This window comes from Ylistrum balloti, unplaced genomic scaffold (genome assembly GCF_031769215.1).
Source record: "Ylistrum balloti isolate Yb309-2 unplaced genomic scaffold, AGI_CSIRO_Ybal_v1 Utg370008, whole genome shotgun sequence".
NCBI lineage: Eukaryota > Metazoa > Mollusca > Bivalvia > Pectinida > Pectinidae > Ylistrum > Ylistrum balloti.
In genome coordinates this window covers 230,262-254,334 of record NW_026782082.1, presented here as the reverse complement: position 1 = coordinate 254,334, position 24,073 = coordinate 230,262, and the positions used below count along the sequence as shown (strand labels likewise).

At 37.9% G+C, this 24,073-nt stretch overlaps 3 protein-coding genes across 3 annotated transcripts in view; 2 read left to right on the top strand and 1 right to left on the bottom strand.

Moving 5' to 3' along the window:
- The window catches only part of LOC132548297 (intermembrane lipid transfer protein VPS13B-like), a 73,619-nt gene that overhangs the window by 24,596 nt on the left and 24,950 nt on the right, over positions 1-24,073 (bottom strand). Inside the window, exons 24-38 of the mRNA XM_060212152.1 lie at positions 11,548-11,736; positions 11,284-11,430; positions 9,648-9,910; positions 9,040-9,184; positions 8,354-8,520; positions 7,680-7,867; positions 7,276-7,454; positions 6,743-6,879; positions 5,853-5,963; positions 4,721-4,822; positions 3,445-3,534; positions 3,167-3,244; positions 2,189-2,341; positions 1,540-1,785; positions 769-849 (exon numbers count right to left, since the gene is read on the bottom strand). Coding sequence (XP_060068135.1) covers positions 769-849; positions 1,540-1,785; positions 2,189-2,341; positions 3,167-3,244; positions 3,445-3,534; positions 4,721-4,822; positions 5,853-5,963; positions 6,743-6,879; positions 7,276-7,454; positions 7,680-7,867; positions 8,354-8,520; positions 9,040-9,184; positions 9,648-9,910; positions 11,284-11,430; positions 11,548-11,736 — 2,276 coding nt within the window. The remainder of the gene's footprint in view (positions 1-768; positions 850-1,539; positions 1,786-2,188; positions 2,342-3,166; positions 3,245-3,444; positions 3,535-4,720; positions 4,823-5,852; positions 5,964-6,742; positions 6,880-7,275; positions 7,455-7,679; positions 7,868-8,353; positions 8,521-9,039; positions 9,185-9,647; positions 9,911-11,283; positions 11,431-11,547; positions 11,737-24,073) is intronic.
- On the top strand, positions 14,147-15,721 carry LOC132548299 (uncharacterized). Its single transcript, XM_060212155.1, has one exon. It carries the CDS (start codon positions 14,147-14,149, stop codon positions 15,719-15,721), a length of 1,575 nt encoding a protein of 524 aa, XP_060068138.1.
- LOC132548298 (uncharacterized) lies at positions 21,588-23,171 on the top strand. The gene has a single exon (XM_060212154.1). The coding sequence runs from the start codon at positions 21,588-21,590 to the stop codon at positions 23,169-23,171; it is 1,584 nt and encodes a 527-aa protein (XP_060068137.1).

Below are 24,073 nucleotides of genomic sequence, written 5' to 3'. Positions count from 1 at the left end.
ACTCAGGGATTACTGTCGATCATAAATTATACTAGAGCTTATTAACACCAATACCGCTGACTGAACACACACAGTCGTTCAGACCAAAGCCAGGAAATTTTTACCCGAGACACCTAAATGTTCGCCACAAAGAAATAAATTTTGATAGCATAGGATGGACCAGATGATATATTTGACATAGACACAGTATTTGACTCAACAGTGTTTGAATCATCTGTGTTTTATTTACTAAGATAAAGAGGAGAAAAAATCGGGACCAAACAAAACATTTGACTTATACAATGTAGTCGATTCAAGCATTTTCAACAACAAATGAGTTTTACTGTATACAGCATGGTAGAGTAAATGGTGCCCTATTTGATGACAGAATGTCTCTGGTGTCGATATGGTCTAATAAACTACCAAAATGATGGCTAGCAGCCTGTACTATTTATAGTATAAGTGACCCAGTTTTTGACTGCAAAAGTTGAAAGTTAAACTTGTACAAGAACTGCAGCCTGTAAAGCATTTTTTAACATACCAATTGTACATACGTACAAATGGTTTTCCTATATACACTTGAGTGTATAATAATCTACAACACAACATAACAGTTTTCACACCTCTGTGTCCAGCTAAAACCTTCCATATAAGACGACGATGGTGACTGTATATGACCATCACTTTTGTAGTTTAACCAAAATCAACAACACATGTAATCATAAATTATCTCACACACATTTACAACAGTCAGTTTGTTCTATGATGAACAGGTTATGGTATTCTTACCTTCGTGTTGATTGTACTTTTGTAATGAGAGCAGAGGACCCTACACCATATATGGAAGTGGGAAGCATCTGCTTGTTGGATCTGCAATAGAGTGACATTTCACTTACATAATGTATATCTCACAGTAACATATACAGTGGAACCTATCTATAAAGCCCACTACACCGTTAGAGAATTTTGACCTTTATAAACAGGTATCTGTTATATACAGATGGCTTTAATAGAGAGGTGTTATATATATACAGGTGGTTTTTATATAAACAGATATCTATTATATAAGATAGCATCTAAAGACATGTATCTGCTATATTCAAGTGGCCTTTATAGACAGGTATTTGTTAAGTACAGGTGGCATTACATAAAAACTTACAAAGTGAAACCACTAAGTGTGTGTTTCATTTTGCCAATTTGTGTTTCAAATAAAATTGTTTGTGACTGAAAGTTTATTTCTGATTTATATATGTTTAGCATTTCTCTGTCATGAACTGAAGTCTCTTTGGTGACTTCGTGAACAGTGATGAGTGGGGTGTCAGGAGAACAGGTGACTTGATGGAGGGTGATGACAGGTATCATTAGGACAGGTGATTAGATGACCAGTGATGAGTTGATTACAGTAGGACAGGTGATTTGATGAACAGTGATGAGTGGGTTACAGTAGGACAGTTGATTTGCTGAACAAAGTTCAGGGGAGAGAGAGTTTAAGGAGTTGCACTGATAAATATTTCTTGGGTACATTCTAAATGGAAAGTTTGTCTGAATGTTTTAACTCACTTTTACAGTTCTTTTCTCCTTCATTCTGTCTCCAGTGATATGTATATCATGTGACCAGTTGCCATGGGAACCTAGTGGGCGGAGCTTGATGCTTATCACCTCTTCAGGCTCAAGGACAAACGAGGGCAATTTTTTATTGTGATGGAGCTCATGGTCAAATCCATCATTATTTGTTGTAGTCTTGACCTTGACCTCAAAAGGTAATGTCAAACAGCTGAACAGCATCAGTTGACCTCTGACCTTTATCTATGAAAAATACAAATAAATGAATAAATAAATATGTACTAATAAAAACAGCTTAAGTCCTTGGACATAGTTTAGTTTAATTGTGATATTGTTAGACTGTAAATGATGAATTCTTCTTTTTTCTGACCTTCAGAATCCTTGCCCAAAGGTGATGCTGATCAATATGATTTTGATGTTTTATTGAATTTATCACCTCAATGCTTCATACAATCCATTTCGTTTCTAAATGAATTAATTACATATCACTAAACACAATTCCTACATGATTATGTAAAGTTAAGTTAGAGATTTAGGGCTATAAACTACTACAGACTCCAAGCAATTTCATACAAAAAAATTACCCTCGTTGGAATCAAATCAAACCAATATATAAATAAGCTATAAGAATAGCTATGGTCCTCACCTGTTTCTGGACATTGGTCAGCTGTGTGATGTAGATGATGAGGCTGTAGATCTGATCATTTGTACGTACTGACCGCACAACTTGACCAACGCTGTCCACATCAAATGGCTCACACCATTTCCACACTTTGCCATCCAGGCATACATGAAGTTGCTAAGAAAAATAAAACAAATGGATTTCTATCTTTTTTCAAAATTCACACTCATCTGGCAAAGATGATTCATCTTCATAAAATCATGCTCAGACCAAATTTGATCAAAATCCAATCATCCCACAGGAGGAGTAGGATTTTAAAGATAATTGCTCTATTTCCCCTATTGGGACCCACCCTCCCACTTCATGGGGGAAGAGACCCACCCTTTATAAAAAAATATAACTTTCTTTTGCCAAACAATGCTTCAGACCAAAGTTCAACAAAATCCAATCACTGCTATGGGAGAAACAGGATTTTAAATAATTTGATCTATTTCCCCTATTGGGCCCCATCCCTCCTGCCCAAGGGGTCCAAGACACACCCTTTTTTACAAAATTAATTCCCCTTTACCTAAGAATGTTGCAGACCAAATTTGATAAAATTCAATCAGTCCTTTAAAGTAGGATTTTAAAATGTCTTCTTTAGGCCCCTGGACTTCAGATCCCTGAGAGCTGAAACCAACCCTTTACAAAAAATTTTGTTCAATTTCCCTCAAGGGTGCCCCTGATCAAATATGGTAAAAATCCTCTTAATCATTTATGACTAGTAAAGATTTTTAGGGGAAAAGTTGACTGACAGACAGAAGGATGGATGGATGGATGGATGGATTGATGGATGATGGGCAACAGACAGATGGATAATGGATGCCATAGTATGAAATACAGCTCACTTGGCCTGGTGAACTAAAAAGCAAATCCTAAAACTTGTTATTTTAAGGATCACTTTACTTCAATGAATTCCGTGAATTAAATTTACGTTACAAGGCACCCTTTTCATACACAGACCTGCTTTGACTTGTGGGTTCGCCAGCTATAACAGTGCATCTTCCTTGGCATCAGCACGAGGTTCTCGTCCGTCCCAACCTACAAACCACAGGTAAGAGCAGTTCGACTTAATTCACATTTATTGTATGACAGAAGAAATTTGTAATTTAAGATAAGAAATCACTTAATAATCAATCAAGCGTGCTGTTTTTTGAGTCGAAAGTGATCTTAATTTATCTGTAGGATGGACGTCATTCCTTTGACAACTATGAGTAGATCTATGATAATCATACACCTACTTGTCCAAATCTGATCGAGTTGTGTGTATCATTACATATGACATAGTGGCTGTATACAACCCGGGATCTGTCCTCACTGTCTGACAGCATCTGCAAAATACAGTGTTACAGAGAATAAGATATTTCGATATGAAATATTTCAAGATTCTTACTAAACAGAGAATTACAACGATTAATTCGACATTTATATATTGTATACAGCAGATATTTATGTATATTTTGTTGTATCTTTTTCACGTAATTTATATATAAGTCTAATGGGTTATTTTAGTAATTTTGAAAATTGTCAGTGAGACATTCAGCTTGTATGATGTATACCATATAAAACAGGACAATAATGTAGGAACAGAAGGACAGACATGGTCAGACAGTTAAACTAACTACAGGCCTGTGAAGCATTACTGAGGTTGTGAACAGACAGACACTGACATAGGGATGGAAGGACAGACATGGTCACACAATTTACTTGACTCATGGTCTGTGAAGCCTTTTTGAGGGTGTGAACAGACAGACACTGACATAGGGACAGAAGGACAGACATGGTTACAGAGTTTACCTGATTTCAAGTCTGTGAAGCATTACTGAGGGTGTAAACAGACAGACACTGACACAGGGACAGAAGGACAGACATGGTTACAGAGTTTACCTGACTCCAGGTCTGTGAAGCCTTATTGAGGGTGTGAACAGACAGACACTGACATAGGGACAGAAGGACAGACATGGTCACACAGTTTACCTGACTCCAAGTCTGTGAAGCATTACTGAGGGTGTGAACAGACAGACACTGACATAGGGACAGAAGGACAGACATGGTTACAGAGCTTACCTGACTCCAAGTCTGTGAAGCATTACTGAGGGTGTGAACAGACAGACACTGACATAGGGACAGAAGGACAGACATGGTCACACAGTTTACCTGACTCCAAGTCTGTGAAGCATTCCTGAGGGTGTGAACAGACAGACACTGATGTAGGGACAGAAGGACAGACATGGTTACAGAGCTTACCTGACTCCAGGTCTGTGAAGCATTACTGAGGGTGTGAACAGACAGATACTGACACAGGGACAGAGGGACAGACATGGTTACAGAGTTTAACTAACCCTAGGCCTGTGAAGCATTCCTGAGGGTGTGAACAGACAGACACTGACATAGGGACAGAAGGACAGACACTAATACAGAGTTTTATTGACTTCAGGTCTGTAAAGATGTACTGAGAATGTGAACAGACAGACACTGATGTAGGGACAGTTGGACAGACATGGCTACAGAGCTTACCTGACTCCAGGCCTGTGCAGCCTTACTGAGTGTGTGAACGGTCCCACATCCAACAGACAGCATCATCGGATTAACAGTTACATTACTCTCCACCAAGGGGCGCTAGTGTAAAATAAAAGTCAACATTTTCAGGAAATGTCCACATAGTAAGGAATGTCCTAATTGTCAGAAAATGTCCTAATTGTCAGAAAATGTCCTTATTGTCAGAAAATGTCCTTATTGTCTGAAAATGTCAGGAATGTCCACATTGTCAGGAAATGTCCACATTGTCAGGAATGTCCACATTGTCAGGAATGTGCTAATTGTCAGAAAATGTCCTAATTGTCAGAAAATGTCAGGAATGTCCACATTGTAAGAAATGTCCACATTGTCAGGAATGTCCACATTGTCAGGAAATGTCCACATTGGCATGAAATGTCCACATTGGCATGAAATGTCCACATTGTAAGAAATGTCCACATTGTCAGGAAATGTCCACATTGGCATGAAATGTCCACATTGTAAGAAATGTCCACATTGTCAGGAATGTCCACATTGTAAGGAAATATCCACATTGGCATGAAATGTCCACATTGTCAGGAAATGTCCACATTGTCAGGAAATGTCCACATTGGCATGAAATGTCCACATTGTCAGGAAATGTCCACATTGGCATGAAATGTCCACATTGTAAGATGTCCACATTGTCAGGAATGTCCACATTGTCAGGAAATATCCACATTGGCATGAAATGTCCACATTGTAAGGAAATGTCCACATTGTCAGGAATGTCCACATTGTCAGGAAATGTCCACATTGTCATGAAATGTCCACATTGTCAGGAAATGTCCACATTGTCAGGAATGTCCACATTGGCAAGAAATGTCCACATTGTAAGAAATGTCCACACTGGCATGAAATGTCCACATTGTAAGAAATGTCCACATTGTCAGGAATGTCCACATTGTAAGGAAATATCCACATTGGCATGAAATGTCCACATTGTAAGGAAATGTCCACATTGTCAGGAATGTCCACATTGGCAAGAAATGTCCACATTGTAAGAAATGTCCACATGAAATTTTGTTCATTTTTCATCCAAAAAGAACCTTATAATTTGTATCCTTTTAAGATAATTTTAAAGATTACTTACAGATAAGTGTGGTGTAAAGGTGATATCCCCAAACATCTCGAATGGCTTCACCATGCCCTGTTTTGTCAATGTTTTGTACTCAATGACCTCCAACTCTGTTATACAGTTCATCTACAACACAAAATCCTACACATTTATAATTTATCAAAGTCGGGTAAACTGGGGTTATCACTCTTCAATAGCATGTTTTATATATGTTGTAATCAAGGGATTATCTTCAAAAACATAATTTATATTATCATATAACTTCAACACAGACGTCGGTGATATTGTTTCAGGTGTTAATTTATGACTAGGTAAGTGAGGTACATGTATATCTACAAAATTCTCCATTCCACAAGATACGCTAGGAATATACTGATGCTGTTTCTAGTGTTGGAAATATCAGGAAAAAATTCACAAATACTACTGATCTGTCAATAAGCCCATACTTGGTAATAAGCCCATCCACATATGTTGTGGTTGGGAGGCAAAGTGTGATGTAATCACCTTTCACCTGGGTGTCCAAGTTCAAATGCTGGAATGGACAAGAACAGGTAGGGGGACCATGTTAATTTTCCAACGACAAGCAGAATTCCTTCTACAGTAAAATCCCTTTCCCACTGCCATCCAGGCCAACAAGTGATTAATATAAGCCCACAAACTTGTTCCACAATTGTTTTAAAAATAGATTTAAAGTCAAAGTTTGGTATCTTTTGATAATGTTGTTTAAAATTACTAATTAGTGCTTTATTACTGTCCTGTAATACGCCAAACTCCTTACTTTGGATAGGAATCTGACTGCTGGCCCCCATGACTTATTGCAGAAAAAAAAGTAATGCATTTTCTTCTACAGTAATGAGAAGAAAAAGGTATAAAGATGATTGAAAGTTGACGTGACACAATGTTACCTGTATACAGGTACTAGCATGAGGTCCATTTAGAAGTGACCCAGTAACAGTCATCTGACGTGAGGAGACGACAGCAAACTCCTCCTCTTCCAGACAACTTTCGTCGAATGTGAATGGTTGTAGCTTCTCTGGTATATCTGAATGATAAACAGTAATGATATTATACCTTATACCCAACATCAACACTAAACCAATTATCAACAATAGAAATTCATTCTTCACATAGACATTGAGAGATCAAATTCTAAGTCCTTTCATGATTTTCTGACATTAAATTTTAAGACATTTCAATGATTTTTATCATTAAATTCCAAATCTTTTCCAAGACAATCTCACATGAAAGACTTTTCAGAAGTAGTGATAAAATTTTTCTTGTGATTAATATGATCAAATAATTCTGCTCTTGATGGAGACAACCGCTACATTCTTGTTACTTGGAACTCGAGCTGGTCACAGGCATTCACACCATGCCATGTCATGTTACATCACACATCATCAAACATCATGTTAATAGAGGGGGTTAAAGGTCTCACCTTTCCCTAAGTAGGTCATGTGGTTCTGGAAGTGCACTTCAACAGCAGGGACAGACAGATAGACTTGGAGGTATGGTATGAGGTTTGGGACGTAGCAAGAGTCTACACACATTGAAGCAGCAAGGGATTCTGGGAAAATTGCCAGGTCAGATGTAGAAGATGTTTCCTCCTCATCTGAACTGTAAAATTTCAAAAGTGAATAGTGATAACATGTCTTTTAACATCAATAAATTCATTTTCACTTTTTTTAAGACACAGAGTAAATTATTTGATGGTGAATACAGCTTCTGAATGTGTAGTTGGCTACCATCACTTCTAATCTATTTCAAATCAAAATAAAGATTACTATTGTTTTTGATGTTACATAATATAATACATTTTATATGATGATAAGATGACAGTACCAGTTTTCAGCAATCATGCTGTTATGAATGACAACCCGCCATGTCTGGGCAACCACCAGATCCCTCACATTGATGACCTTGACCTCTGGCAGCTGAAGGACTGTCTGTGTGTCTTCCGAAAGCTCAAAATCAACATATGGAAGAAACTGCTGGGAGGCAATGTCCTGGTACTGCAGTGTACAGGGAATCTATCACAAAGACAAGAGGCCCAAAATGCCTGTATCAGCATTCTACTTTTTTCATAAATACATTCTGCAAGTAATGTCATTAGCCTCCAAAGTGAAACTCACCAATCTAATTGCTCAAACTAGAAAACACGTAGGGCTAAACATTACCAACATATGAACCAATGATCCCTTTCTTGATTTTTTTTTAAATTATGGAGAAGATCTAACTCTACATTCAGATAGCATCACCTTTGACCTGTAGATCTGAAGAGCAATCTTGTGTGACCCCTTCATACAAGCAACATTTATACAAAGTATGGATATAAATGTGCTTTTGTGATTATACCTTCTTCAACAGAAACATTAAGTGGGTCTCTAGCATGTTGTTCACTAAGGAAGCCACCAGCTTCTACAAGTCCCTGCCCCCATGTGACCCTGGCTGTCCTCGGGGCAATAAACCAGGACAATAAACCACCACCTACATATTTACCTCTGACTTCAACTCACCAGTGTTTCTGACTTCTCTGCCTGATGGGGCACATTAAAAGGGATGGGAGTGAACTTGACATGGGAGATAACTCTAGGTACATCATAGCACCAAGCCATGTAACTGTCTCCAGCACTGTCATGACTACAGAAAATTATCTCCCCTGAATTAGCCTCCACTTCAGGATCTGAAAAATAATTTAAGATAACATGAAGTGTATATCCTGACCTGGTCATATATAAATCAATATTTTTTAGGTAAATTATTTGTATAGGAATAGTTGGTCAAAGTTCAGGTCTATATTCTGACCTGGTCTTGTACATGTATAAGATGTACATGTTTATGTTAATGTTTCAGTAAATTAACAGAGCAGAAACAGTTGGTCTTGTGACATCCTCCCAAAAATGACATCGTCTGAATTATAATCAATATGCTACTAGAAAAATGACATCATAGAAACTGTGATGTCACCATACTCCTGGACAAATGACATTACATAAATAATGATGTCACCTTACAACATATAAAGCACGAGTCAAAAATATATGTATTGTTATAAGCAACAGTTGCCTCCCATGATATTTGGTCCCTGTGCATCCTTTGCAGAGAAAATTCTTTACACCATACTGGACTCCTGACCGACTGAGGTCCTAAAATCCTGATGAAGTGAATGGTAAATTATAAGCAAATCCATTCTATTACAAACCTGGATTTTGGACATACTGAAACTGTCCTGATCGCAGATCATCTGTCGTCTGCTCAACAATCAGATCTTCCTCCAGTTTAGAGTCCTCCTTCTTTCCTGTTGGAAAATCTTTCCTTGGAAACTTTCCACTTGTGTTTGGTTTTTTCTGAACAAATATTACAGAGTATGAAGTTGATATCATATAAACACAATTCCACACACTTAATGTAGGTGTGCTGTATGGCATTGTACTGTAACATATGTTACCTTTGCCATACTTCACCTGTAATTTCTGTATCACCTCCATTGTTCTTCACTTTTGCTAACTTCAGTAAAATCCTTATCATCTCCACTCTTCAATATCATATTGTATTCTGTTTTCATTCTGCTTAAGCTTAGAACTTTGGTTTTCTTTTATGTTATATTCCATTTTCGTTATCATGTTGACATGGAATGTGTTCGGTTCTGTGATAACTACTCAGATTAACTGTTAAATTCAAAATTCAAAAGTGATCCTTCACCATAAGAAAGTATCACTAAACACAGATTTATACTCTTGAACTACATATCATTGTCAGTAGGGAGTGTGAATTCAGGGATGCCTTCACTTTATCTATTCTGAACTTTACCTTTAACAGCCTCTGCAGCTGTTTTTGTAGACTTGTCAAACACATGAAATGCTCCTGACCAATCGTAACAGTCACAAGACCAGTTGTTATGGTAGCAGAAAGTGTTGAAATCTGTGACTGCAAATCAGAATGCTTGTACCATTCCAAGATGGCATCTACAGTGACACTACATGGGTGGATGAGAGTGCGCGGACGTTTCTGATAAATAGTCTTCACCGTGATGTCTTTCAGGTGTATATAGGCTTCCACACATTCTAAACCTCCTGGAAACAAACAGTTTCAAATCAGCATCAACAACGATCCTTAACAAGGACAAAATTATAAAAATCTTTATAATTTGCAAATTGTATGAAATAATGTTTAAAGTGAAAAAAACTGTGTTTTACCTATGTGGTATTGGATACCTGTATGGGTGGGTTATCTGTGTGGATGGGTTACATGTGTGGGTGGGTTACCTGTGTGGGTGGGTTAATTGTGTTGTGTGGGTTACCTATGTGGGTGGGTTAACTGTGTTAGGTGGGTTACCTGTGTGAGTGGGTTACCTGTGTTGTGTGGGTTACCTGCGTGGGTGGGTTAATTGTGTTAGGTGGGTTACCTGTGTGGGTGGGTTAATTGTGTTAGGTGGGTTACCTGTGTGGATGGGTTAACTGTGTTAGATGGGTTACCTATGTGGGTGGGTTAACTGTGTTAGGAGGGTTACCTGTGTGAGTGGGTTACCTGTGTCGTGTGGGTTACCTGTGTGGGTGGGTTAATTGTGTTAGGTGGGTTACCTGTGTGGGTGGGTTAACTGTGTTAGGTGGGTTACCTATGTGGGTGGGTTAACTGTGTTAGGTGGGTTACCTGTGTGAGTGGGTTATCTGTGCTGTGTGGGTTACCTGTGTGGGTGGGTTAACTGTGTTAGGTGGGTTACCTATGTGGGTGGGTTAACTGTGTTAGGTGGGTTACCTGTGTGAGTGGGTTACCTGTGTTGTTCGGGTTACCTTTGTGAATGGGTTAACTGTGTTAGGTGGGTTTCCTGTGTGGGTGGGTTACCTGTGTTGTGTGGGTTACATGTGTGGGTGGTTTAACTGTGTAAGGTGGGTTATCTGTGTTGTTTAGGTTACTTATATTGGGTAGGTAACTGGTGTTGTATGGGTAACCTCTGTTTTGTGTGTTACCTGTGTGGGTGGGTTAACTGTGTTAGGTGGGGTATCTGTGTTGTTTAGGTTACCTATATTGGGTGGGTAACTGGTGTTGTGTAGATTACCTGTGTTGTATGGGTTACCTGTGTTAGGTGGGTTACCTGTGTGGTGTGGGTTACCTGTGTGGATGGGTTACCTGTGTTGTATGGGTTACCTGTGTGGGTGGGTTACCTGTGTTTTGTGGATTACCTGTGTGGGTGGGTTACCTGTGTAGAGGTTAGCTGTATTTTGTGGATTACCTGTGTTGTATGGGTTACCTGTGTTGTATGTTGTAAGGGTTACTTGTGTTGTATGAGTTACCTGTGTTGTATGGGTTACCTGTGTGGGTGGGTTACCTGTGTTTTGTGGGTTACCTGTGTGGGTGGGTTACCTGTGTTGTATGGGTTACCTGTGTGGGTTGGTTACCTGTGTGGGTGGGTTACCTGTGTTGAGGTTAGCTGTATTTTGTGGATTACCTGTGTCTAACTGATCCAGACTCATCTCCAACCTCACTCCATCCACCAATCCTATTATCCCTGAACTCTCCAGGTCTGGACTGGTTTCCATGGATATCACAATTTGATCCGTTTGTAGTTCTAACCTTTCAAGTTTAGACAGCACAACTGAAGAAAAACAATGTGAAACAAAATTACAAGAAACACCAAGCTATTGACATAAAAAAAATTCATACTGAGTATATCATTTCACAATAATTTAAAGCAAGAACTTTGTACCCATACCATGGACAAGGTCATGTTGATGGCCTTGACCCTGATGTCTGCTGCTAGTCACTGTGTCCTTGACCTCTGATGCTTGACCTTTCGCTCTGCTTGTTGGTAGTAAGTCAGCAACAAACTGCTCCACCTGGTTAAGTTTTTCTTCACTTAGATTCACCTTCAAGGGTCGCTCCACCTTCAAGTTGATGCATGCTAACACACACACAAAAAAAGTGAATGAGCAATAAAAAAGATATTCAAATCGGACACTTTTGGTAAATTTGTGGATTTCATGGTTTTTGCTTTCTATGATTAAGTTGAAAATAAGAAACCATATTGTCAGCCTACCAACATTCACAAGAAATTTTTTTTGTGTGAAATTCACACATCAAAACAGTTGTTTTTAACTTTGGACATGTCAACTAAATATCTTTTTTTTATTTCAAGACAGACAGAATCAAAAGAAATCAATATTGGTGTTCCTTAAAGTTCAATATTTGGATCATTTTTTAAACATTAAATAAATGATTATCCTAAATGTTAAACACACTCGTCAGTTACAAGGTAGTGACACCTCACAGAGTGTTAAAGCTGAAAATGTTGTAGAGGGAAACTTAAACCAGGACATTAACTACCACTGAACTGGATATAACCAATTTTGAACAAGTTTTAAACTGAACAAAACTTACTGTATACTTTTATTTTCCATACAAAAGCTGTCAAGTAGACAATGTTATTATTGAAACAATTTCTTGTGAAAAACTAAATCCTGGAATTTTTATTGATGGCTAATATTGGTGACATAGACTGTATAACACCTCACAACAGTTTTGTGAAACAGACTTTAGGTTTGTGTACCTGTTACTGTGTAGGGCTATGCACTTATTTATAAGCATTATACATTTCATATCCATCTATATTTTCATTTTGTTTGGATTTGTGTGTTTATTGAAATTTCTTTCGTGTTGTAAGCAATCTATCATTTAGCGACCCTATCCAGCCAAGTGGTGTCTGAGAAATCTTTCCTCTTGGTGTTTTATACCAGACTTGTGTAAATATCTCACTCAGGGTATCTGTGGGAGTATCATGAGCACTGTCAAGCCAAAGCGAGTGCAATGCATGTTTAGTGGCACTCCCCTTATCTAAAGCTAAACCCACTGTGACAACAGCTTATTGTTCTAATCAATAAATCAACCTGTGTTACAATTTGTAAAATATAAAACATCCTATACACCTGAATTCTTGAATTCCTATCGACTTTAATTCACCACATTAAGGCAATTTTTGTTCCATTTAAGATATAGAATCTGAGTATTGATACACTTACTTGTTTTGTTTTGATCTTTCTAGTTCATAAGTCCTACCATAGTAATTATATCTAGTATCTGACCTATACCTTCTGCCCTATGACCTTGACTTTTGCCAAGAGATTTCCCCTTGATCCACCTTGCTTCATACTGTTGTAAGAAAATACAAGTGTATTTACCAACTAAGAGATAGAAAATGTGACCTTTGACCTCTGGCTATCTTTCACAAGGTCATAGCAACATGTTTACCAATGAAGAATTTCAAATTTGTTCCGGTGTAGCCAGGCAACTTCTAATTTGATTCCAGCCATCTTGCCTTCTTAATGTCATAAATGTAGTAATATATTTATCAATAAGATATTAATACATTGACCTTGTCCTTCGACTTGATGACCTTGATGTGTAGGAGGAGGATTTCTCATTTGATATCAGTCCATTTTGCTTTGTTTTCATTGGGAATAAATTTTTATAACAATCATGTACAACACATCTTACAGTGGTATTCTCAGTTCTATTTCAAGTAATAATGACCTTTGGGAAAGGAATTAACATAAGCACTAAGCTTCTTTTTCAATCCCATATATATCATGTATATGAGGAAATATTGTTGAATAGTGTATAATATATAGTTTAAACTTATAGTGACCTTGACCTTTGACCTCTGAACATGTAAAAACAACCAAAAGAATCCAGATTCTCTGCAGAAGTACTGGATGAAGTTAGAGTTCAAGTGCCTCAATAGAACTGGAGATATTGTACAGATATAAAAAAGGGACAGACAGACACACAGACAGACCACTTCCTGACTTCTATAGGGAATTGCATCTTCAATGTGGGGTGCACCCATTAGCAAAAATTGTTTGGTTGTTAGCTTTGTAAACAGCTCAGTGATACACAGGTTTGTGTGCACAATCTCATAGGTGTGTCTGTCAGTAAACCTCACACAAACCAAGAAGATAAAGAAAGAACAGTTAGATCGATAAATCACTGTGGGTGTACACACCCAGATCTGATGTTTGATTCTGAACTTCTGTTCAGATATCTTTATTGACAGACATGAAACAGATACTGGTCACTTTAAATTTGTATCAAACCTGAACCTGGATAAAGTTATTTAGAAAGTCACAGATATACTAACATGACAAGAAGGAAGTTAATTGTTCCAAGGCTGGAGATATACAATGTGAATTAACATTCTGATGCTTGGGATGGAGAACTTGGATTCACTATCACAGTAACCCTGTGACATCAGTGATCAAAAGGTAGTTATTGTTTTGTGACTTTATAGTTATCAAATCATAAAATATTTCATCGAAATGGCAGCTCGAGACAGTCAAATTCCCTTCCGTATGAAAGATCAGACAACCTGCATGCATCACAAAGGGAGACAACTGGAGTTTTATTGTGAAAAATGTTTGGAATTAGTTTGTCCAAAATGCCTTTCTTCTATTCACAAAAAACATGCAGTTTGTGAACTCAGTGAAATCACTCCTCAAAAGGAAAAAGATATCAGAAGTTTTATTGACAGAACAGAAGAACATGACCTGAAACACATTGGGAAATACATCAGATCTACTGATACACTCCTTCAAAACAACAGTACTACGTTTAAGAAACTGTCATGTCAATTAAAAATACAAACAGAGAAGCTAAAACATGACCTTGACATGCTTTCAACACAGACACTTTCCCTCTATCAAAAGATGGAAGAGGACAATACCAAGCGAATACAGAAATACAGACATGACCTGGAGGTGTACGATAAACAACTCAAACAACAAATACAGGAATGTAAGGTCGTGCTTCAGCGTGGTTCTCGCATACAAATTTATGATAAATCTTGTGAGATCCATTCTCCTACAAGTCTTCCTGTAAAACCTGTCCTGGATACTGCCAGCTTCAATCCAAACAAAAATCCTCAAGGTTACCTAGAAGCAGCCTTAGGGAAAGTTGTCTCTTCAGGTCAAGGTCAAACATCAACTGACCAGAAGCAGTCAGTTTCAGCATTAGGTGACCAGGGACAATCCTCTGAATCAGAAGTAAAAGAGAAGAAAGCAGTGACAAGTAAAAAACCACCTTCACAGACTGAGGTGGTAGAGGAATGGCTGTCTCCTTGTTACATTTCTTCTATATGTCCCACCACTGATGGTCAGGCGTGGACCAGAGACTGCAACACATTAACTCTCCTGGACAGGAAAGGTAGTGTTATACAGAATGTCACACACAAGGTTATCATAAATGACATCAGTCTATCACCCACAACACACACACTGTGGGTCTGTGACAGTAAAAACAACATCATGGAGCTGGTATCAGGACAACTCACAAAGAAATTCAGAACCAACGAGGCAATCTGGTGTATATGTGTTACAGCCAGTAAACATATACTTGTAGGGATGGACAAACACATCTCCAAATTTACCACACAAGGTCAGATGGTGCTCACTACAAAGGCTGTAGGGACTGGGAAACCCTTTGTGTATTTACCACACAGGATCTCCGAGTGTGCAGTGACCCACAATGTTGCAGTGGTTGATACCAACAATGAAAATAATGTTGGTGATGGAAATCAACGTGTTGTTGTCATGGATACTGACTTGAAGAAACTGTTTGTATACAGAGGTGACATCCCCAGGACATATAAACAGACACCACCTACAGGAGGGAAACATTTTGATCCTGAGGGTGTGGTGTATGACAGTATTGGTAACCTCATTCTATGGGACAATAGCAACTGTACTGTCCTACTCCTCAGTGGAGGTGGTGAGTTCCTCAGAATTATATACACCAACACAAAATGGATATCTGTTGTAGGTGTAGACAGGAAGAATGTCCTGTGGGCAGTTTTTGGGTATAGAGATATGAAACTACTACAGTACAGCAGTGTGTGACAGATGTACACAAAACTACTACAGTACAGCAGTGTGTGACAGCTGTACACAAAACTACTACAGTACAGCAGTGTGTGGCAGCAGCAGTGTGTGACAGCTGTACACAAAACTACTGCAGTGTGTGACAGCAGTGTGTGACAGCTGTACACAAAACTACTGCAGTACAGCAGTGTGTGACAGCTGTACACAAAACTACTACAGTACAGCAGTGTGTGACAGCTGTACAAAAATCTACTACATTACAGCAGTGTGTGACAGCTGTACACAAAACTACTACATTACAGCAGTGTGTGACAGCTGTACACAAAACTACTACAGTACAGCAGTGTGTGACAGCTGTACACAAAACTTCTACAGTACAGCAGAGTGACAACTGTACACAAAACTACTACAGTACAGCAGTGTGTGACAGCTGTACACAAAACTACTACACTACAGCAGTGTGTGGCAGCTGTACACAAAACTACTACAGTACAGCAGTGTGTGACAGCTGTACACAAAACTACTACGGTACAGCAGTGTGTGACAGCTGTACACAAAACTACTACGGTACAGCAGTGTGTGACAGCTGTACACAAAACTACTACGGTACAGTGTGACAGCTGTACACAAAACTACTACAGCAGAGTACAGCAGTGTGTGTGACAGCTGTACAACAAAACAAAACTACTACAGGTGTGTGACAGCAGTGTGTGTGACAACTGTACACAAAACTACTACGGTACAGCAGTGTGTGACAGCTGTGTGACACAAAACTACTACGGTACAGCAGTGTGTGACAGCTGTACACAAAACTACTACGGTACAGCAGTGTGTGACAGCTGTACACAAAACTACTACGGTACAGCAGTGTGTGACAGCTGTACACTAAACTCTATGGTAGAGTGTGACATTTATGACAACAAGCAAATTCATGGAATTTATATCCCCCGCTTTCCAAACATATTGTGAGTAAATATTTTAGAGGTTAGGAGTAAACATGTCATAATGCTATGTAGAATGATATATTCTCTTAAGCTATGATGTATTGCTTTAAAACCAAAGAAAGATGTAAAGGATTATAGAGAGTAGCTATTTTATTGGACATATCAAATATTAACTATTAAAGTGAACTAATTGAAGAAAACTTGCATACTAGTAACTATAATGGTGCTAAGCAGATCCATGGTCATCAGCAGGTATAGTTGTCCACACAATATGATGATCAGTACAGGGGACTGGATAATATTTGTGGGACTTCAAGTTACATCTAAATCAGATTATATTTAGGAAAGTTAGAGCACAAAAAATGACAGACCAATGAAATGAAAGAATACCTAATTAGTATGCATTGATATTAACAGATAATGCTGATTGCTGTGATGTGCCCTAATATGCATCTGCTGACCAAGTTTCATCTAAAGCTGATTATATTTAGGGAAGTTAGAGCACGGAAATGAACCGACCAATGAAATCAAAGGATACCTCATTAGTATGCATAATTATGAACAGATGACACTGATAGTTAAACTGCTGACTAAGTTTAGCCCAAATTAGATGATTTTTGGGGAAGTTAGAACATGGAAGCGAAAGTGTGACAGACGGACGGACGGACGGACAGATGGACAGACAAACCCAAATTAATATCCCCTGTTTTTGGTGAAAGTGGGGGATAAAAATACTTTTGTACCACAGTACAGCAGCAGTATGTGTCAGCCTGATAGACAAATGGACCAGCTGTGCCTGTAATAAACCTTACCCCAGCAGTATAATGAATTAGTTAACACTGAACATATGGTAGAAAAAGTATTCAAAGTGGCATATATACAGATTTTCTTAACGAACTTTGTCAATTTAAGGATAAAGTTTTCAGGTTCTGAATCTCTAGTTATCAATGTGAAAGTCTGGTAATCTCGTGTTTATTCATTGCTTTATATTTGCATGTAATCTCATAATAGAGAAATAACGAATTAATGCTAATTTTCAGGTTTTGAATCTCCAGTAAGTATATACAAGATTCTAGTATTCTTGTATGAAACAGTGAATAGTAGACCCTTGCGTTAATTACTATTGATTCAATATCTGACAGTTATGGAAAGTAAACAATGCATGTGTATTAGTATTAAGGTACAATTGTAGTAATTAACTATAATATGCTGTTATCAATTTCCATAAATAAAAGTTATTTCTATGCTATATGCTAAAAGTGATTCTTGTCATTATTTTTTGTAATTATACTGTAAATCAATGTCCATCCATGAATGTATGTGTCCACATACTGATATAATTGGTTTAAGGACATTTATTGAGATTAAGTATCATTATCAATTGAATCAAATATCCCATTAAATTGTGATTTTTTTTTTTGAAAACCATGAAAATTAAACCCTATAAAAATATATGGTTTTACAGATTGAAATCTCATTTAATTTCCAATTCCTTGAACTTAACCTAATTTAGTGTCCAAATAAGATTTTAAAAGGTGAATATTTGCGTAAATCATTCCTAACTCAGACAGATGAGTAATTACACTGTAGACATAGATTGTAACTGAACACTTATATATTGTACCAACTAAATTTACTTAGTTATCAATGAATATCTGTTTATAACCTGAAGAATGACAGAGAAAAATAACGCTAAAAAAAACCCCACAGTTAGTCTCTAATCTCAAAACCACATGATCTCTAACGTCATCTCATTTGGACCTCCTTCGTGTACGGTAGGTTAAATTCATGAAATAGACTTGAGTGAGAAATCCTCAAACAGACATGAACAGAGAGTTTGTTTCAATTATGACTTGTCATCTTCACTACTGTAAAATTGTTCATTTTTCTGGGAGATTAATTTTCATTAAATTCATGGGTACACTAGATCAACAAAATTTTATCAACAAAATTGTAAACAGTTAACAAGAGGTATCCTCTGACTATAAAGGTCTAAATATGACAGAGGCAAAATAGGCTTAAAATGAATTCCTCAACTACTCTACAGCTTACATAGAGGACATTGTTGGTTCATCAAGACATTTTCTGCAACCTTGAAATCATATTCTTCATACCAGCACTACACAATTGCCATTACTCCAGACACATTGCCTGTTGAAAAATCAAGATACAGGCCCTATATTGGGACCCTTGGCCTGTCAGTTATTAAGAAGAATTTGCTAAAGCATCTCAACACATTTGAGCCCTGTGACCTTGAACGTTGGCTAATATGTACACCCTGGGCCTTTTAGATATTGAGTAGAAGTCATTTAAACTTTTGAACATATTTGATACCTGTGACCATGGAAGTGGGTCAATGCCATTCATAGGGGTTGAATCAACTTTCTGATTTCAAGAAATAATTTCCCATTCTCCATGAGGTTTTAAACTAAATTTGATTGAAATCCATTTAAACATTAAAAAGGAAGAAGTGTTTTGAATCAGAATATTGTCTTATTTTCCCTTTTGTGGCCCCCATTTTCCCTTTTGGGGTCCCATGCTCATGTCCCTAGGGGTCAAATCAAATTTATGAATTTAAGAAATAGTTGCCTACCCTAAATGATGAATTACGAGCCAAAGCTTGTTGAAATCCAGACAGACAGAAAGGAGTAGGGTTTCAAATCTAATTTCAGCATCTCCCTATTTTGGACCCTGTGTCTCGACCCAAAGGAGTTGAATCAAAATTCTGAATTTCAGAAATAATAACCCTCATTCATTTATGCATCAGACTAAATTTAATTGAAATCCATCCAGGTACAAAAGAGGAGTAGGGTTTTAAAGAAAAAGTTTATGCACGACTCATGACGACAGACAAAGAACAATGGCTATAGGTCATCTTGACCACTGTATTTTAAATAAATATTGTGAGCAAGATTTACCCTCAAATTATTTGCCAATTTACATGTATATCTTTGGAAAACCATGAAATTTGAGCTCTATGAAAATAAAGGATTTTACAGTATATCATAACCAACAAAATTAAATCCATTTGGTGAATATTATAACATCGTTTTTTTTTTTTTATGATCAATAAAAAAATCAATCAATAATTACTTGAGAAAATGTGCAGATCAATAACACCATTTTGGCGATTGTCAATACCAGTTAGAATCAATGCTAGAATAGAGATACAAAATTCTGATTTCCAATTTTCCAAGGAGTTGAATCAAAATTCTGAATTTCAGAAATGATAACCCTCATTCATTGATGTATCAGACCAAATTTAATTGAAATCCAACCACAATTATCAAGAAAGTACTGGATAAAGTTTGAGAGCAATAATGGGCTATGTAATAGAACGAGTGATAAAGCCTGGTTACAAATAAAAAAAACACATGGCCATAACTAGACCAGGGGTGGACAATTCTGCTAACCCTATGCCCCAGGCTAGTGATTTTCGCCTCCAGGCTAATTGCTCAACGGCAGTCACTGGCCCGTGGGCTAGTGGAAATATTCTGTAATGAACTTGCATTAACAGCCTTAAATTGTCTGGTGGTGTTTTCTGTTGATAAATAATTATCAACATTTCGATCTTCAACTCATGTCAGAGGTTCTGTGTCACTGACACATTCAAGTTCACCACATCGCTAAATATAGAGCTCGCGCAAGAGTGTTTTTGATTGGATGGTAGTGAATTATGCAATAGCTATATATAGCCTACTCGTACAAAATACATGTAGCCTATACACCTGTGTTTCTGATTGTTCTAGAAACATGGTAAATTCTATGATATCCAAACAATGTCTTTATTTCAGGTTGACTTTTTGTACATAAAAAAAAACATAAACACTAAAAAGAAAAAACTAAAAAAATAAATTAAAAAAAAAAAAAAAAAAAATCTACCGCTTTTAAACTGCAACCTTGACGTGGTGGGGTAGCTTGAGTGTTTCTAGATCCTGTAGAGCATTGTAAATGTAGTTATATTTGTAAAAAAAACTTTTGCATAAATGAATAAACACCAACTGCATATCTGTACAAAATGACATCAGGGCTTAGACACCAGACATATAGCATTTGAATCCATGATGCCTTATTATAAAAGTCAGCTTAGAGGCAATATAAAACCACCTGAAAGCCAAGTAATTGAAACAAGTCATGTGTGAAGATTAACCTTCAATTGTTTGAGAATATCAATGGTTATTGGCATTTATGTTGACAAAAGTGGGGCTAGTAGAAATCCTGTCAGGGCTAGTGGAAAAATTTTGAAATTGTCCACTCCTGTAGATACTCAGCATATCATCATGCTACTTACTACACAGACTTACAACAAATTACAGGTCTATATCTGTACCCATTAAAGATAAAATAGAGGCTAAAGATGATAGTTTGTGTTCCCGACCATAAATTGGTGTTTGTATACAACTGATTAAAAACTTAATGAAAGGACAGAAGATCAGAGTACAGAGCATGTGATACACAGGTGTGTGTAAACACAATGTACATGTGCATACAAGGCAACACCTGCCAGGTAAATTGTAGTTATATATATATACACTACATAATGTGACCGTGTCTAAAACCTAGCACAAACCAGGAAGTTATATTCAGCAAATGGTTTAAAATTACACTGTGTGTGTGTACACACCCAGATCTGATGTTTGATGCTGAACTTCTGTTCAGATACCTTTATCGACAAACAGACATGAAACAGATACTGGTCACTTTAAATTTGTATCAAACCTGAACCTGGATAAAGTTATTTAGAAAGTCACAGATATACTAACATGACAAGAAGGAAGTTAATTGTTCCAAGGCTGGAGATATACAGACAATGTGAATTAACATTCTGATGCTTGGGATGGAGAACTTGGATTCACCATCACAGTAACCCTGTGACATCAGCGATCATAAGGTAGTTGAGTTTTCACAGTCATAAAAAAAAAAATATTCATTTCAACAAAATGGCTACCCCAATTAGCCAGATTCCTTTCCGTTTCAAAGGTCAAATTACATGTATATTTCACAAAGGGAGACAACTGGAACTTTATTGTGAGAAGTGTCAAGAGCCGGTGTGTCTACATTGTATTTCATCTATTCACAAAAGCCATTCAATTTGCGAGCTCAGTGAAATTTCTCCCCAAAAAAAACAAGATATCACAAACTTTATTAACAGGGTGGAACAAAATGATCTTGAACAAGTTAGAAAATACATCAAATCTACTCATACACTCCTTCAAGACAACACCAACACATTTGAGAAACTGTCATGTCAGTTGAAAATGCGAACAGATAAATTAAAACAAGACCTTGACCTTCTTGCAGCACAGACACTCTCTATTTATAAAAAGATGGAAGAGGATAATAACAGGCTGATACAGAATTATATGGAGGAATTAAACATGTATGAAAAACACATGAAACAACAAATTGAAGAATGTAACATTGTGCTTAATGTTGGTTCTCACATACAAATTTATGACAAATCTTGTGAGATCCATTCTCCTACAAGTCTTCCTGTAAAACCTGTCCTGGATACTGCCAGCTTCGATCCAAACAAAAACTCTCAACGTCTCCTGGAACTAGCCTTAGGGCAAGTTATTCTCTCAGGTCAAGGTCAACTATTAACTAAGCAGGATAGGTCAGGATCAAAATCAGATGACAAAGGACAATTTTCTAGACAGCAATCAGGACGAAAAGAGAAGAAAGCAGTGATAAGGAAAAAACTACTGTCAGAGACCAAGGTGGTGGAAGAGTGGGAGTCTCCATGTTACATTACTTCTATATGTCAAACCACTGATGGTCAGGTGTGGACCAGTGATTATAGTGGCGTATTAACTCTCCTGGACGGGAAAGGTAAAATTATACAAAAGGTCACACACAAGTCTATCATATATGACATCAGTCTATCACCCACAACACACACACTTTGGGTCTGTGACAGTAAAAACAACATCATGGAGCTGGTATCAGGACAACTCACAAAGAAATTCAGAACCAAACAGAAACCCAGGTGTATGTGTGTTACAGCCGGTAACCATATCATTGTAGGGATGGACAAACACGTCTCCAAATTTACCACACAAGGTCAGATGGTGCTCACTACAATGGCTATAGGGACTGGGAAACCCTTAGTGTATTCACCACACAGGATCTCCGAGTGTGCAGTGACCAACAATGTCGCAGTGGTTGATAGCAACACTGAAAATAATGTTGGTGATGGAAATCAACGTGTTGTTGTCATGGATACTGAATTCCAGAAACTGTTTGTATACAGAGGTGACATCCCCAGGACATATAAACAGACACCACCTACGGAAAGTGAACCATTTGACCCCTATGGTGTGGTGTATGACAGTGTAGGTAACCTCATTATAGGGGACAATAACAACTGTAGGGTCCTACTCCTCAGTGGAGGTGGTGAGTTCCTCAGGATCATATACACTGATGCAAACTGGACATCTGCTGTAGGAGTAGACAGGAAGAATGTCCTGTGGGCAGTTTTTGGGTATAGAGATATGAAACTACTACAGTACAGCAGTGTGTGACAGCTGTACACAAAACTACTACGGTACAGCAGTGTGTGACAGCTGTACACAAAACTGCTACGGTACAGCAGTGTGTGACAGCTGTACACAAAACTACTACGGTACAGCAGTGTGTGACAGCTGTACACAAAACTACTACAGTACAGCAGTGTGTGACAACTGTACACAAAACTACTATGGTACAGCACTGTGTGACAGCTGTACACAAAACTACTACGGTACAGCAGTGTGTGACAGCTGTACACAAAACTACTACGGTACAGCAGTGTGTGACAGCTGTACACAAAACTACTACGGTACAGCAGTGTGTGGCAGCTGTACACAAAACTGCTACGGTACAGCAGTGTGTGACAGCTGTACACAAAACTGCTACGGTACAGCAGTGTGTGACAGCTGTACAGCAGTGTGTGACAGCTGTACACAAAACTACTACGGTACAGCAGTGTGTGACAGCTGTACACAAAACTGCTACGGTACAGCAGTGTGTGACAGCTGTACACAAAACTGCTACGGTACAGCAGTGTGTGACAGCTGTACACAAAACTACTACGGTACAGCAGTGTGTGACAGCTGTACACAAAACTACTACGGTACAGCAGTGTGTGACAGCTGTACACAAAACTACTACGGTACAGCACTGTGTGACAGCTGTACACAAAACTACTACGGTACAGCAGTGTGTGACAGCTGTACACAAAACTACTACGGTACAGCAGTGTGTGACAGCTGTACACAAAACTACTACGGTACAGCAGTGTGTGACAGCTGTACACAAAACTACTACGGTACAGCAGTGTGTGGCAGCTGTACACAAAACTGCTACGGTACAGCAGTGTGTGACAGCTGTACACAAAACTGCTACGGTACAGCAGTGTGTGACAGCTGTACACAAAACTACTACG